The 17,679-nt window shown below is 38.3% G+C and overlaps 1 protein-coding gene across 1 annotated transcript in view; it reads left to right on the top strand.

Moving 5' to 3' along the window:
• The window catches only part of smyd3 (SET and MYND domain containing 3), an 85,484-nt gene that overhangs the window by 60,648 nt on the left and 7,157 nt on the right, over positions 1-17,679 (top strand). Inside the window, exons 6-10 of the mRNA XM_031314067.2 lie at positions 3,716-3,783; positions 7,977-8,079; positions 8,696-8,806; positions 12,281-12,368; positions 13,239-13,413. Of these exons, the coding sequence (XP_031169927.1) occupies positions 3,716-3,783; positions 7,977-8,079; positions 8,696-8,806; positions 12,281-12,368; positions 13,239-13,413 (545 nt within the window). The remainder of the gene's footprint in view (positions 1-3,715; positions 3,784-7,976; positions 8,080-8,695; positions 8,807-12,280; positions 12,369-13,238; positions 13,414-17,679) is intronic.

Raw genomic sequence — 17,679 nt, 5'->3', positions numbered from 1 at the left:
TGTGTGTGTGTGTGTGTGTGTGTGTGTTGTGTGTGTGACAGAGAGAGATCTATGCCCAGCTGAGAGTACCCTACCAGTTTGTTTAAATTTCCTCTATACTTCATCACCCCCTCCCTCTTCTCAAAACCATGTCTTCTGTTTTCTTTGCACGGCCGTCTCTTCATCCCTGCTGTCACTAACCAATGCTGCCTTTTCCTAATAAGGTAAAAACTTGGTGGGAGGGGGGACTCCAAAACTCCTTTTCAGACAGGAGACAGGTGTATGCCGTCGGCAAGATAACTTAATAATCAGTTACAGTTTTCTTTGCTCTCTCTCACACTCACAAACTTGTGTGATCTTTCTTATTGCTTGCCGATCTGAATGGATCAACTCATGTCATCGGAACTTCTCAACATCTTTATTTGGTATTTTTATTCACTGATTTAGTTATAACGTGTTGATCCTAAATTGGTGATGCCCACAGATCAACCTGTCAGCAGCATCATGTGAATGGGTCTAAAGTACATTCAAGAACAGCAACAGTTAGTCGCTTATTTGATTAATGGATGGGCACTTAATGAATAAACAACTATTTTGATAATCTATCAATTGTTTAAATCAAATATGCCACATCTTCTCTGGTTCCAGCTCCTCAAATGTAAGATTTTGCAGCTTTTGTTTTTTAAATTGTAAAATTAGTATCTATGGATTTGGTTTTTAAAGGACAAAACAAGCCATTTTAAGGTGTCTTCTTGGGCTCAGGGAAAGTGTGATGACAAGTTTTTGCGGTTTCATGGAACAAATTGATTGAGAAAATAATTGGCAGATTAATTGATAATGAAAATAATCCTTAGTAGCCTCCTGTATGTACATGTAAGGTGTGTGTTAGGGCAATCAGGCTTCAAACACATGCATGCAACGCAACATAACCTCATGCATACAGTGTTACACAGTGTACAGCATTACATATTACAGCATTTACCACATTTATTCATTCATTATCATTGTGTGTAGGGCTAAAAGCATTATTTTCATTAGCAATCTGACTATGTTCTCTGTTCATTGTTTAGTCTACAAAATGTTAGAAAATAGAAAAGTAATGCCCCTTCACAGCTTCCTGAAACCTGAGGTGACATATTCAAATTGCTTGTTTTGTATGACCAACAGTTGAAAACCTTAAGATACTTACTCTCACACAAGACAAAGAAAAGCAACAAATCCTCACATTTGAGAAGCTGGAACTAAGGAACAGATTTTTCTCTGAAAACCTACTCAAAAGACTAATCATTTTTTTCATTATTTGTTTTGGCTTTAACTTATTGATGACAGCAAAGGAACCAGCTTTACTCCTAGACATTTTTGGGCACAAATAAATAAAGAAAATGTTACTCATTTAAACCATGCATGTGTGTGTCACTGCTGTTTGTGACAACTGCTTTATAAAAATAACATGAAAGCTCTTAAGTGTTAATCAATCTTGATGAATTGTAATTCATATATAACATATTTCCGTTATGGCAGAGATGATGGATGACTGTGAGAGCAACTGAAATACAATGAAGTATGTGTGAGATGGAGAAAGGTGTGTGTGTGTGTGTGTGTGTGTGTGTGTGTGTGTGTGGAAGATTTAGTTTAAAATTTTGCATATTCACACGTGTGTGTGTCAATGTTTTTTCTATGTAATCACGTTCCCTCCTGTCAGATTTATAATGAATAAGTTGAGTAAAAAGCCTCATTTTCCCAAGAGACGCGACACTCGTGGTGTTTATTACCGCTGCAGATTCAAATCCAATCATTTTGCTTTGACTCCTGACTCTGCTGTGAGTATCAGCAGGATGGGGAACAGCTGTCTGTGGCTCACTTTAAATCTTACCCTCCCTTTCTGCATACCTCTGTCTGCCTCTTTATCTGACAGTCTGAATACTAATGTTACTAAAGTTACAATTATTTATCTACTTCTACCCCATGCAGACATACACACCCTGACCATGACACACACACAAGCACACTTGTTTACCAGCACTAGCTCAGTAATTGACACATCAAAGACTTTTTTTCAATTCTTCTTTTTTTTTAGCTTTCACTTCTTTGTTAACTTATTTTATGCTTTAGTGTGTTTATTGCTGTTTTCCCTTTCATCATCTCTCTCTGTCTTTGTCTTTTAAACAACTTCTGGATTTGTTATTCAAACCATCTCTGCACCGACTCTGTTAGTTGAAAAAAACAAACCATCTCTCTCCCTTGTTTGAAATCTCTCCTCTGTCTCCTGAAAACTCCGACTCTTTCATTAAATATTTCCTGAAATGTGTCCTTTAAATCATGCAGACCACCCTGGAGCATTGTGGGAGGTCTATACACATAACTGTTAAAGAATATCCAGTATTTAGATTTATGTTAAAGTTAAACTGAGTGTAAGTTTAATTGGGCCTTTTAGATTTAGGATTAAAGATGCTTGTGTGTGTTTAAAACAGGGTGTATGCATTTGGATACATTTGTATGCTTTAACACTTGATTTGTTTCAAAATAAAATGCTCATAAAAGTATATAAACTTAATTTGATAAACTTACTATGTGACATTGAGGTATCTCACGGTTTTTATAGAGGCCAAGAAAAACAAGACTAAGAGTCAGCTTTTTATTTAATTGGGCAGGTTGTAATAACTTTGGCTACTGTCCACCTATGAAAATAGAGGTTATATTCTATATTATATATTACATATATATAATCTTCTCTTCTCAAATTAGTTTGATTAAGATTGACAGGGCACTAGGTTTAGTAGGCAGTTTGCAATGACTGATAACCAAATTGTCATTATTATTTGGTCATAGCCCTGTGATAAAAGATGAGGAAAACATTTTTTTTTAATTATAATGGTTTTTAAGCTCATATTCAACTATAATATTCCTACAGTAGGGCAGTTTTTGGAAGGCCTTTTGAAATAGCAATCTTCAGTTTATACTGTCTAACAGAAAATAATTCATGCATGTTGTCATAGTTTATCCAAACAGCCACTAGCTTTACAGTCTACAAAGTTGTATTTACAATCGTGTTTGGCAAACATTTTACTGCAAATCCATTTTTTCTTTCAGATTTATTAATGTTACTAAGTTTTTTTTTCTGTATTCAGTGATTTCAAAAACTAGTAGTCACTCCAATTTTATCCTCTCTTCTCCACTATTCTCTCTTTTTTTCTCCTGTCTTTCATCTCTCATTCATTATGTTGAAGGGGGTAATACATTACTTTAATACGATCTCTATTCCAAAGGAATTTCTGTGTGTATTTTGTTTCCTTCCATCTGTCTCTTCTGTGTCGTTAAGTTATACGGTTATTAACATTTAATCTTCAATGTTTTCACTTTCGCAGTTTCACAGGCCCTGTGGGAAACAAATACATTTCACTTTGTTAAAAATCACTGCACATGATCACTGATGCAACATTCTGCTTACTCAGTTGATGAAAAATATTACAGACGTGTATTTTCTTTCAAAAGGCTTTTATTTTCCTTTTTAAAATAAACCAGGTGGTCATTTCACACAATCAAATCTCTTGCATCCCAAAGCAAAAACCTTGCATGTCATGTTTCAGTTGCATTGCTAGTGGGGTTTTGCAGCTTCCAAAGATATGTAAAAATGTTCAGAACATATGATGAAAGGTGTTGTTGGTTCCCTGAGGCAATTTTACAAATCATCACTCTCTCTTGTCTCCACTTTTTTTATCCTCTTTCTTTCCTTTAGGTGACATGTAATTGTTTCACCATCAGTGACGGAGAGCTGCAAGAGATTGGAGTTGGGCTGTATCCTAGGTAATATACACACACACACACACACACACACACACACACACACACACACACACGTGAAGCATACACATCTAAAAAACATCATTAGTTTCAATCTAGCTCATAATCATTGTTCGATGGTGCCTCGCTTTGTCACTTTGTACACTAAAAATGCCACAAAATTTAAACATTGCTCTTGAATTACCTGCCAGATCACCCCACCCCAACCAACCCCACCCATCCATCCTTTACCCGCTCACTTTCAAAGCCCTCCCCCCCCCCTCACCATTTTCCTGACAGATCTTTGAAGTACGAGGTAGAAGGGAGGAAAGGAAGGTTTTTTTTGTTGTGAGGCGAAAACTTGAAAATGAATGTTGACAGAATATTAGAACGCGGTTTGGGGAAGACGGGGGACGCAGCGAGAAGCGAGAGTGCATGGAGAAACGAGTTTGACTCTTAATTCTTGTCTGAGACATGTCTGACACACACACACACTCACACTCACACTCACTCACAGAGCAAGGCAATATGCACTGTAATCCCCGTATTGAGTCCTGGTGAATGGGGTGGGATTTGGCCTGTCGTTCCACATGTTAGACACACACACACACACACACACACACACACACACACACACACACACACACACACACACACACACACACACTGCAGGTATCTCAGCCAGTTTATCTAGCCGGTGTTGAGATGTCAGATGGTCACAGTGGCTTTACCAAAGCTCAGCCAAACGCCGTGTGTCAGTGTCAATGTGTGTCTGCGATTTGTGTCGTAACTCATCCATAAATGATGGGCTTGTTCGCAGGATGGTCCCCTGCCTATTCATATTTTGGGTTGCCTAGCAACCACTGGGTTTGCTGAAGAGAGGGGGATTACTCTGGTGAGGCTACACCTCTGCCATCACTTTCTGATCATTTTTCTTTCTCTACTGTATGTCAAAAATACTTTTTCTCATTCGCTGACTCTCTCATTCTCTTCTCTGTCAACACCAACCTCATCCTTCTCTCTGTCTGTCTCTTTCTTCCTCTCTGCTAATCAGCCAATTGAAAATATGATGTAAAATCCCATTCTCTGAGGTCTTTATCTGGACCAACATATTTCACAGTTGGTTCAATAACACTTCACTTGTTGTAATGTGCCACAGCGTTGTACTTGATATCATCTCAGAGTAACATAAATCCATGTGTAGCCACAGCCAAATCCTCACAGAGAAGCACTGAAATGAAAACATGAAGAAGAGATGAGTTGACAATATGATACAAACACTCGAGAAATGTTTATTGATTGCACATAGTTGAAAGGTGTCCTGCAAGAGTTTTTTGTCTGTCTCAACTAAAAGAGTTTTATTTGTCTCAGCTTCACTGGAGAATGTAACACTATGGTGTGAATGCAGTTTCAGAGGTTTTACATTACAAAATGATGTTGTGTGTGAAACACAGCTCTTATCATATCTGAATATACTGAATATCAGTCGTTGAATGCATGCAGGTAAGCCTCAACTTATTTAGGTTCTGTCTTTTCTGTAACTATCATGTAAAAGTTTTGCACTATATTCACTTGTTTAATCTTTAGTGCCATTTAATTGGTCTGCTGCAATAATGCGGTAGTGAACCACTTCTGCACAACATAGACACAGAGAATCTCTTTCTGAAAAATAAAGATGCAGGACAGGACAAAGAGAAGAAAGTGTTTAACCCTCTCTTTCATTAAATGTAATCAATCATTAATCAATGAATCTACTCTCTATTCTCGTGCAATATTTGGCTCTCTATCCTGCTGGGTTCAGCAACAGTTAGTTTCTGTTAGTGTGAGCAGATATTGTTAATGTGAGATGGGGTTTAGTTAATTAATCTAATTAGTATGCTAATGAGCTGCTCTCCATCAGATAAAAGCATCGTTAGGAGGGCTTGATTTCTAGTTGATATTCAACCTGCAACTTCTCCACTGTAGAACAAAGCCAGGGGGTTACTGATGGTTTTACAAAGGCTCAACACACACACACACACACACACACACACACACACACACACACACACACACACACACACACACACACACACACAGTCTTTATCTTTTGCACACATTGTTTTGCTTTGTAAATATGATAAACGAGAACAGCAGTTATCGAGGGGGTCATAAAAACCTCTTCGGTATTTTTCACATCACATCAAACACAGACTTTACAGTATAGTAAAATAAGCACTATGCAGTAAAGTTACATGCTTTTAGTTTTTACATCTTTCAGCCTTTTCATGGCTGATATGACAATTAATGAAGCATAGGCTACATATAAAACTACAATTATAAGAGTAATACACTCAGTTACCTTTGTTAGGTACAACACCTAGCTAAAACTAATGCAATCTAATACAGCACATCCTACTTTCATAAAGGCTATACTAGTATGATCATTTAGGAGGCTGTGGTTTGTGGCGCTGTTGAACTAAGGCCACACTGAAATACAGGCTGCAGAGACGTTCGATTGAGCGAAGAGATAGACAAGACCGCTTGTGTTGCTATACATCCTGCTCATTATTACTATTATTATTTTTTTTAACCTTTATTTATGCAGGTAAGTTGATTGAGAACAAATTCTCATTTGCAACGACGACCTGTCACATTCACACAGTTACACATTCATACCTGGAAACTGCCCAGTACAAGCACAGTCTGATCTGCTGGCCACTGAGCAACTCCACTGGAGCGGTTGGGGTTAAGGGCCTTGCTCAAGGGCACCTCAGTGGTGGTAATGAGGGAGGGACAAGCGCTGCTCTTTCACTTTCCCTCACCCATCGGTCTGGGGATTGAACCGACGACCTCCCGGTCACAAACTTGTTTCTTTAACCTTTAGGCCTCCACTAGGCCTCCACTAGGCCTACACCTTATCATTATGATGTGGGAAACACATACATGTTTGTCCCAAAATGCTGTTTTATTATGATTTTCATAAAACCAAGTAAAGTAATATAAAACGTGTAAATAAAAAAAATTATATTTCGCATCAGTGTTATGATGCCGACAGTGTCAGTCAGTGTGCGTGTAGCTTGGTAAGAGGATTGGCTGTATCTATTTTAAATTTGTGTCTTTGTTGTGACAGAAATACCCATTGTTTCCTGATTTATTTGTGTAAATGTGTCAGAGAGTGAGAGAGAGGCCGATAGAGCAACAGAAAGAAATGATGAGTGACATTTTTTATGACAGAAGCAGAGTACTAATTTTGTCACACTGTGCAGGGAATTATCAGTGTTTGTGTGTCCATGTGTGTGCAACTTTTTGTCTGAGGTTCATTTGATCACTAAGTTTTAGGGTTGCAGCCTTATACTGGTTTCACAGTATACCATGGTATAAAGCATACCGTCTACATTTGCTTCTACGGTATTGAAAAAAATATTTTATTTCTTTTCAAGAGGGATACTTTTTGAACATACTTCCATGGGGAAAAAAATGGTTTCCAGTTTCAATTATAATGAAGCATTTGTTCAAACTAAAAAAAATATCAGTTTTCATTTATTCAAGGATCATTGTAACTGATGATGATGACGATGATGATGATGATGATAATAATAATTGTGTCATACCGTAAAACCGTGATATTTTCTGAGACATTATCGTACTGTGAAAATCTCATACCATTGCAACCCTACGCAGTCTTAACTTATATGTGCAGGATTCACATTATGAGAATACGTGGTGCCAGATGATATTTAACCCCCCTAACAGCACTGGATACAGGGATAAAAGACACATGGTATCCCACAGCTGTCACACTAAACTTTATGATAGATGGATGGTGATCTTGAAGGGAGATGTGTCACTCAACATGTGTTTTTTTTTCTCTCATGAATATGTTGGAACAAATTACTATTTCACTCAACATTGGCCTCAGTGATTAGAGAACCCCCTGAACAGTTGGACATGTGGCAGTTGGTGGCTCAGCAGGATGAGGCTCTAGTTGTATTTTCTCAACCGTTACCATCTCTGTCTTTTTGTTTGCCAGGAAGGGTTTGAAAGTTAAACATTTAATCACACATGGAATTTTCTCTCTTTCCCTTTACTCCCCTCATTCTCTCTTTGTCTCTCTTCCTTCTCGTCTTTGCTTCATTCATCCTCCCTTCTCTCCCCACTCTTCTCCTCTCTTTCTCTTTTACCTTCACTCTTCCCCTTCCCTCCTGCCCCTCATCATCTTGTTTGCTCTCTCCCAGTTTATCTCTGCTAAACCATGACTGTAGGCCAAACTGTGTGATGGTGTTTGTGGGAACAAAACTGCAGCTCAGAGCTGTTCGAGATGTCAACCCCGAAGAGGAGGTATGAGCAAGAAAAACAAAATACTCACACACTTCATCGTCACAACAACATGGAATATGACTCTGATTTTATCGACAGTGATATTTGTTTTTATGTTGATGTTATGAGCAATATTTATTGAATGTTTTAATTTGCTACTGAGGAGCTAATGCCTAAGGCTGTTTTTGCATGATAAATAATCTGAAGCTAAAAAACATATTTTACATGGACATAAAATCAAAGTGGTTATTGTGTGAGATTTATTGTGTAAGTATTAATAAGTGTTAATAGAAGTACAATAAACCCAATGTTATTAAAGTAATCCTCAAAAGTGTAGCCAAGTGAAATATCACTGCAACACAAGCAGTATGACACTTGGCAGTGTCTTCCCTCATTTTCCATACTTCACCATCCCTCCTGACTGTGTAATGAGATGCATCCATGCCATCTGGAAAATATACACACACATACTTTACTCCTACAGTATCTTTTTTCCCCCATACACAATCTACACAATTTAGATTCCAAATTATTTCTCTTTCTGCACTGAACTGCATTTTACTACATTCTACAGTATAGCAAATATAGTAAAGTAATTAAGCAAAAAGGTAAACTAAACTGTTCTTTCTGTTTTCAGCTTACTATAAGTTACGTTGAGACTTTGTCATTGACTGAAGCTCGACAGAGACAGCTGGAGGACCAGTACCATTTTACATGCCACTGCCAGCATTGCGACACTCAAGACAAAGTAAGCCACACACAAATGACATCGTCACATTCGCTGCAGATTTTTCAGGGTTTTTCGAATATTTACATAATTGTCATTCATTTCCAAACATAAATTATGCCAATGACTACATTTACATGCACATAATGATCCAACTAACAATACTCAAATTAAGGCATTTATCCAAATTAGGATGTGTCTTATCAAAGCATCCTATCAATATTCTTGTTCCCTGTTATGGACGATTGTCCAGAAATGTTTTAATACTAGGGTTGCAAAGGGGCAGAAATTTTCCGGTAAATTTCCGGAAACATTCCAATGTAGAAACTTTCATGGGAATTAATGGAAATTATGGGAATTAATGGGAAATTATGGGAATTAATGGGAATTTACGAGATTTAACTGGAAATGTTGGGTAATTCATACAAACTCCATCTTATACAAACAGAAATATAAACATTTTGTTTTGTAATAAGCAGACAGGCATATACAGTGAATACAAATGTTGAGTTATTCGTCAGTAGAACTTTAATAGATTCTTTCATTGAACAACAATAAGCAGATAGGCATGCAAGTGAATACTTTGCCCTGCAGTAGGCTAAGTAGTAGCCCAAACCATTGACCTTTAGCTTAACATATGAAGGTAGCTAGCATGCTGCCTTTGATTTACTATGGTTCTGGTTCTATGCGTGCTAAGCTAACCATCAGCGCTGTCTATTGTTTCCAGCTTATCAAGAACAAGTGGGCTATACAATTAACACACATTGGTTAATAGCAATGGGTTATGTATTACACCCCGCGTGCGTGCATGTCATTGACGAATAACGAATTTAACCAAGATTATGCTGCAAGATTACAAGACTACATTTAAGTTCCCTGTTATAGACTAACAGTATTATAACAAGCAATATTAAAAAATATCCAGTTTATTCCCATTAATTCCCATTTATTCCCATTAATTCCCATGGAAAGTTTCCAACTTTGAAAATTCCCGGAATTTTGCAACCCTACTCAATACACTTCTACACATACAGTTTCAGAGTTTTCTTCCCGTATTTCACATCTCTCTTCATTGTACTGTGGTATACTCGTTCATATACACTGCTTTGAGATATTGTTTATAGTGCAGCCTGAACATAGTACAAAGATATTTTCCCAGAAGTAGATGCATCACTTGATACATTTCTTTTAGCATGACTGACAGCACAGACAGGAACTTTGCTTATTCATGCTGAAACAATGGAGGTGGCATTCTAGAAGCTTACTCTACCAAAAAAATTGCAGTGAAATGCATTGTGTCGCTGGTATGTCACAATATGAAAATTAAAATTAATTACTTTAAAAACTCCTGTAGAGAGGTTTAAATGGCTAAAAGTTCCATCAATATTCTGACTAACGAATGAGAGTACTTCTCTTATCTTAACTAATTCTCATGCATAACTGCCTGAACCTATGATTGGATCATTGGTGTGCAGTTGGTAGGCAGTTTTTTTGGCGTCATTGGACAAAAATTACTTTGAAACAATCATTTAGCATATTGTTCTTCAAGTGGTCCGAGAGAAAACTAGACTTCTGCACCTCCTCAGTGGCTCTGTTTTCAAGCTTTAGAAAATCTTACCCGTGATGGGAGACTTTGGCCAATTGCAAGTCATTTCAGAGAGAGGGCTTTTGTATTGGCTGTTCTACAAATGCAGATGTGCATGCATGTCCCCTTAGGTAATGGAGGCCTGATACAGTGGCGGAATAGATAGATAGATAGATAGATAGATAGATAGATATTACAGTGTTACAGCAGCAAAATATCAGTCACACATCACAGAATATACATGAAATACTAGGATACACTATACATGAAATAATAGAATACAATATACATACATATATACACTGCAAAGCAACAGAAAAAAGAAGGCAGACTTCTAAAAAAGAGAATCTGACAAACCCAATTAAACACGTGTCAATATCGGCGAGCCTTCTGCTAACCATAGCCGAAGGCTCATGGCTGCGGCTAATTCAAGTTCATGTTATGTAGCTAGCTAGATCCTCAAATCACAGTATGTCATCTCAAAGGTCTTTATAGACCCCCACAAGTTTGTAGGAAGACAGAACAGTAATTCTCATAGAATTGCTACAAATGGCATCGGGATCACGATCAGGATGAAGCTCTGGCAAATTCTTGTGCTCGTCTGCTGGGAGGGGCTTAGGACAGAGACGGGAGAGCTGCAGGAGGAGGACTGTATCATCAAATTATGGCAGGTTTTTTTTGCCTTTTCCAGAATACTGCCTACCGCAGGTTATCTCACACACACGTTCCTTGTTCTGTATGAAGCTCTTCCCTAATCCAATCCTAACCCAACTTTCTTTTAACTTGAAAAATGTTATTGCATGAAATGTGTGAAACACAAAGACCAGAAGTTCAAACACACACAGGCATGTACACACACTCTCTCTCTCTTTCTCTCTCTCTCTCTCTCTCTCTCTCTCTCTCTCTCTCTCTCTCTCTCTCTCTCTCACACTCACACACACACACACACACACACACACACACACACACACACACACTTGTGCAATGCCGCTCTTGGCTGTGTATCTGTGCATAACGTGTTGCAGTGTACCCTTTCCTGTCCTCTCCTCCTTCACTCTCACATTCTGTCTTATCTCCAGCTGTCTTCCTCTCCGTCACTCTGTCACGCTTCACCTCTTCACTCCTCTCTCTCTCTCTCTCTCTCTCTCTCTCTCTCTCTCTCTCTCTGACCACCTACTGAAAAATGAGAAATATCTTGTCTTTCAGCTGCAGTTTTCTTTTCTATCCATCTCAATCCACTCAATCTTTCTCTTCCAGTATCCCACTGTCTCTCTCCCGCTCCGTATGTTTTCTTTTCTCTGTCTCCCTCTCTTTTTTCTCTGCCTTCACTTCTGCCTTTAGCTTTGTTTTCCATATGCCGTATATGACACTTTTGTCTTTCTCTACCACAACACAGCAGCACTCAAAAAGTGTGTGTGTGTGTGTGTGTGTGTGTGTGTGTGTACCATCAAGGCAGATTTATGTGGTGTATCTCCCATTTTCCTTGTCTTTTGTCTCTTTCCCTTTATCTCTATTTTCTAACCTTTTCCTTGCAATTGAGGACATTGAAAACAGAATGCATGATGGGAGTTCTTTTGAATCACTTAAGCAACAGCTACACAGCGATACTATGTAAATCTGTCACACAAATGCTCACATACTGGCAGCAGACTGCATTTGCTGTAATATATATGATTGCCATCAGCTGTCACTACACTGGGATGATATATACAAAGTCCAAGTTTTACTTTTAAGGTACTCAAATGTTCATACACTCATTCAATTCTGTCTGTTTTTGGATGATTCACTCCTCATAATGAATGTGTGTGCCTGCTTGCATGTCAAGTATGGACATTAATGTGTTTGTTTAGACATTAATGTCTACTTTGTCAGTGTGGATGTTCAGGCGGTCCTTCTCCTGTCTTTCCTAGGATGGACTCATGCTGTCAGGGAAAGAATCAACATGGTGCCCACTGAAGGAGGCTCTACCCAGACTTGAAGGACTGAAAGCAGAGTTGGGTATCCTTTACCTCCAAGATTCACTGAAGCCAGTGGACACTGAGCATTGTCATCATTTATCATCTACCGTATTGTTGGATAATGATTAGTTTCTTTCGATTGCTTACAAGCATCACTTGATTTATTAAAGTATATATATAAAGATTTATTCAATATCAATATCCTTTATTTTTCTATATCTTTGCATATAGTAATTTACTTAAAAAATAAAAAAGTTAAAACAATAAAGATAATTCCTGAAAATCCAAAGTTGCAATAATGTTTACAAATGAACAACATGTATAGTATAATAACTCATACTGTCCCGTACTGTGAGGTTTCTAGTTCTTCTTCTCTCCTGCATTTGGCCAGAGGTTCTCATCAACATCACATCTTATTTCTTATCTTTCAGATGAAATCAGCTGTTTAGAATTATTACTTGATTTTATTGTACATATTCTGCTAAGATTTTCTAAATATTTCACAGTGGTTACTTCAGAAATGCAAAAAATTTGCCATCATCATTTGCCGTGTGTTAGCAATTGAAAAATGTGTTGTAGGTATATAATGTTTTGCAGGTGATATAAATGACAAAAGAGTTCATGGATTTTGGAAAATGTGGTCATTGAATGCATTTTGTGTGAAAGCAATGAAAAACTGCTTCACAGTTTTGTCAGTTTCGCTGACTGTGTGTAGAGCTTGAACAATGTGACTTGCGTTTTGACCAACCAATCGAAAAAAACCTCTCCGCTGTCAACTTTTCATCATCTATACCAAGTTGTCTTCATAAATACGTAAGATTTCCCTCAGGAGATATGGATGTGCAGCTTTAATTTTCACATGTTGTGGGCATCCAGTTTTAATGTTGCTTTTCCTTAAGTGACCATCTAGATTGGCAAGCACTATTACAGGGATGTAGTCATCTATTATCAACTGTTGGCAGTGACGTGCCCGATCAAAATCTTTATAAACTCCGAATGACAGACATGGCTCTAGATGCTTCCATTCACCTGGGACACTGGGAGGAAGCTGCGGAATATGGGGAGAAAACACTTCAAGTCTACAGGTGAGTCAGTGTGTTTGTGTGAAAAACTTGGTATATCATACTGATCTGTTGAGATAACATATAATGCATCGTATGCTTGTTTTTGAGTTTTGAAGTGGAGAACGAGCACTGAAAGCAATGACTGAGTGTCAGCAGTGAGGAGATTACACAATGTGCTGGATGTGACTCTTTGACCCACTGAAGGAGACAATTATTTCTCTCTGTTATCCCTGTGGAGGAGAAATGCAGCTCATCAGGGTTGTTTAGAAATACATGATCATTATGTTTTGTGGACAGAAATCCGAGTAATGTGTTTAACAGTGTTTGTTTATGGAATCATGTTGTATATCCTGGAAAGCAATTGCATGATATAATCTGTAGCCTGGTGTTTGGAAAACACATTCTTTAAATTGAGCTTTATTCTTTAGCAAGCTACAGTAGATGTATTTTAAGTTTCAGGTGCAATGTGATATCTGGGCTTGCAAGCCAACATCATTTTGTTTGCCTAAATTAGTTGAAGTTAGGGCCTAAACTATTTTGTATTTAAAAGTAGGAGTAAGATTTGATTGTGATGTGCCAAAAAAGGGAAACAAAGAATAGAGAGCAATTCAAAGTAGTGACCTTACACAGAGAGCAGATACATAAATAGAGAGAAGAAGAAAAGATGAGTATGTACAGTAGTGTAGTAAACAAAAAGTACGTAAAAAAGAAGACAAGGAAATAGATAGGAACAGAAGTATAGATGAAAGGGTGACCACAAGGGTGACTCGTAATTAGCAGACGTGCGTGCGTGTTGTGTGACTAATTGATCTTGTGTGAAGGGCAGAGCTCAAGTGGCATAGCCGTGCTCTCTCTCTCTCTCTCTCTCTCTCTCTCTCTCACACAAACACTCAGAACAACATACAGTATCTGCAGGAGAGAAACCGTAATACAGCCTATATAATAAATACACAGACACAGAGGGTGATGAGGAGAGGAGGGGGGAGGGCAAAAGTAGTGTAAAATAGAAAAATGGGAAAAAAGTGAGCTATAAAATTAGGAAAGTGAACACAAAAAGGGCCTTTAGGAATGCTCTAATCAGTAGTTTGGCACGAAAGGGCGACAACAATGAAAAAGAAAAAAAGCATTCAGGAGACAGTAGTGAGAAAGTGAGAGTACTGTAAGAGGAAGATCTTCCATATTAATTTCCTATCTTCCTCTGTGCTCTTCAGATGGCAGAGAAGAAAGATAGCTGCAGGAGTTCTCTATATCTCTTTTTCTCCTGTCCTTCCCTTCATTCTGTATTCCTTTCTTCTTTATTCTTTTTTTTTTCAGAGATTTTTTCCCTCTCTGCAGGTCTTTTTTCAGTTTCTCTGTTTAGTTTGTGATGTACAGTGTAGAGAGGGTTTTTGCAAACAATGCACAGCTGCTGCAGGCTGTACACGCCTGGTTTATTGAATGTCCCCATGCTGCACATATTTTATTGCTATAGGCATGTTCACACACACATACACACACATTCATGAATACATGATTGTTGCATTCATGTATTTATGTGTATCTAGAAGGTATTCTGATACCGGTAACAATGCACCGATTCGATAACACATCATTTATTAGCCCTGAATTTGAAAAAGTATTTTCACCCGGATAAAACTGCCGGTGGTCTCGGTGAATCGGTGAAGTGCACCCATGCTAAACCTATTCTGGTACAACCTCTTAATACAATTGTGAACCTGAAAATGATTTAAAAAAAATTCGGACTTGGATAGATTAATTTACTCTTTAATCATTAGAATGAAACAAAGAGAAGGGAGCATCTCTCTTTTGTTGAAGTGCTCACAGCTAATAGACATATGCAATCTTGCATGAGTCAAAGAGTTTAGGAGCCAGGTTGCAGATTACTGTGTTAAAGTTGCCTTGTGCCTTGAAAGACTCTCCTGCAGTGTTAAGGCTTTTATCTAGATTCCAGAAACAGGTCTGCTAAATAGTTGAACTGTGATTTAAGATATTCCATGTTTCCCTGACTAACAGCAGGCTGTGGATCTTTTGTTCCAAACAAGAGCCTCATTAGTTCCACTGCTTGGAAATGCTACACAATTTCCACAACTATTAATTTCTCCTTCTTGCTCCTTCTCTTACTCATAGCCGAGAGCTATGGCTTTCTAACTAGCTGCATACGGCAAGACCATATTTCCCTTCAATTTACTCTCCGGGGGGGGGGGGGGGAGGAGGGGAGGAGACGGCAAGTTAATGAAATTATTTTAATTGCTGTGTGGTTCTACATGCAAAGAGGAAATATAATTGGAGTTTGGTGTTGATGTGTGTGTGTTTGCATGTCATGGCAGCTTGAGTCATTGGCTTTGTAATTAAATCAAGATTGTAACTTGCTGTTATTCATGGAGGACTACTGTGGTTGATTTAGTCTTTGAACTTCCTGTTTAATGATTTGATTCTTACCACAGGATCAGCGACCACCTCTGTAATTGGTAGGCTTGTCAGTTAGCAGTTTAGTTAGGCTTGAAAGTGTGAACTAACAGGTTATTACGTAGCATTGTGAGTGAAAACTTAACTGGAAAATTATCAAAGAAGCAAAAGAGTTTTAAATGACTATGGCCACAACGAGTTCATTAACTTTGATTTCACTCACTTCAGAAAACAGATTTTCTTTTTAAATCAAAGAGTATTCACTTAAGATTAATGCTCTGTTAATACAGTGACAGATGCAGTGCATTTTGTGTTTACATGTGATTGAATTAAGAGCATATTGAACCCTCTTGTGGTTTGTTTACTCTGGTGAGAAGCAAAATCTGGCAAATACACCAGATTATAGAGAGTGAAATGGATTCAAATCATCAAGAGAATACAGAGAGAGAAAGAACAGGAAACAGAGGGGAGAGGTACAGTAAGAGGGCGGCAGAGGTGGAGGAGAGGAATTAGTGGAGCGCAGCAGAGGAAAGAAGGAAGCAACCGACCGACCGACCAACGTCACCATCAACTTTAATCCCTGCAGCTAGCAGGACACAAAGCTGTTAATATAAACAGGTGGGAAAAGGAAGGAGAGATTAGAGGAGAGGGATTAAGAAGAAAAGAGGATACATGACAAGTAGAGTCAGGCAAATGAGTGTTTTGAAAACCCCAGTGTTTAGCAACAACAAAGCTGCTTCCTAAAAGTCCTTGGTGTTAATTGGTTTTTGAAGGACAAGGAATGTCCCAGCTCTTTGTGTGTGAATGGTCTCTCAAAAGCATGTGTGTTTATACGTTTATGTAGGGTGTACTGTATGTAAAAGATGGAGATTAGCTTTGAGGGAAATAAAGGCACTACAAGGCAGAGATGTTCACAAGTCATTTTTTGGAAGTCCAAGTCAAGTCTCAAGTCTTTGAGCTCGAGTCCAAGTCAAGTCTCAAGTCTTTTGCAACGAGTCCAAGTCAAGTCTCAAGTCTCTGGCCATCTGATCTGTCCCTAACCCTGTATTGTTAAATCTTATGAATTCATAGCATGTCCTGTAGCTACCATCCATACAGTACAGTATCAAAATCAGTTGTAGGATAACTTTATGGGGTCTACTTAACACATCCATCTAGCCTTCAGACCTGGTTAAATATTAACCTAAGTCTGTCACATCATATGGATACAACTATAAAGATACAATTTGCCTGTTCCCAGCATTAGCACAACACTTTGCGATGGTTAGCTTGTTACTTGTGACGATATATGCTAAATGTAACATCTTTTTCACTCAAATAAAGGTCTAATGTCGAAGTGGAAATCAAGAGAATAGTGGCAGCGCCACACCAGTTACAGAACAACATGCATCTCAGTGTCAGTCCAAATTACGCACAATAAGCATATATATAAGCAGGTAATAATGAAATAGTAAATAGGACTACAGTAACAGAAATATGTGCAGAATTAAGACAGTCAAGGCGGCCCAGTGTTTGGTGGACTGGGTACACCTTGTTCACTTAATAGCCTACAAATCATCCACGAGATCAATTATGCATCACATGAGTTTGCCCACCCAACACAGCGTTTGTTCCTGGGGAGATGGATCCATGTATCCCACCTCCTGTGCACCATGGATGTCTGACTGAGCCTGAGGAAGTACTAACTATAAATATACAATGTGCCTGTTCCCAGCATTAGCACGACACTTTGCGATAGTTAGCTTGTTACCTGTGACTATATATGCAAAATGTAACGTCTCTTTCACATTGCAAATGACTGACCTATCTGGGTGCATTTTGAGATGCCTGATGATGCATCGACGTTGTTGATCCGGCATCATTTATCTTGGTGCCACACAC

This window comes from Sander lucioperca, chromosome 3 (assembly GCF_008315115.2).
Source record: "Sander lucioperca isolate FBNREF2018 chromosome 3, SLUC_FBN_1.2, whole genome shotgun sequence".
Lineage (NCBI taxonomy): Eukaryota > Metazoa > Chordata > Actinopteri > Perciformes > Percidae > Sander > Sander lucioperca.
This window is presented reverse-complemented; position numbering and strand designations above follow the sequence as displayed.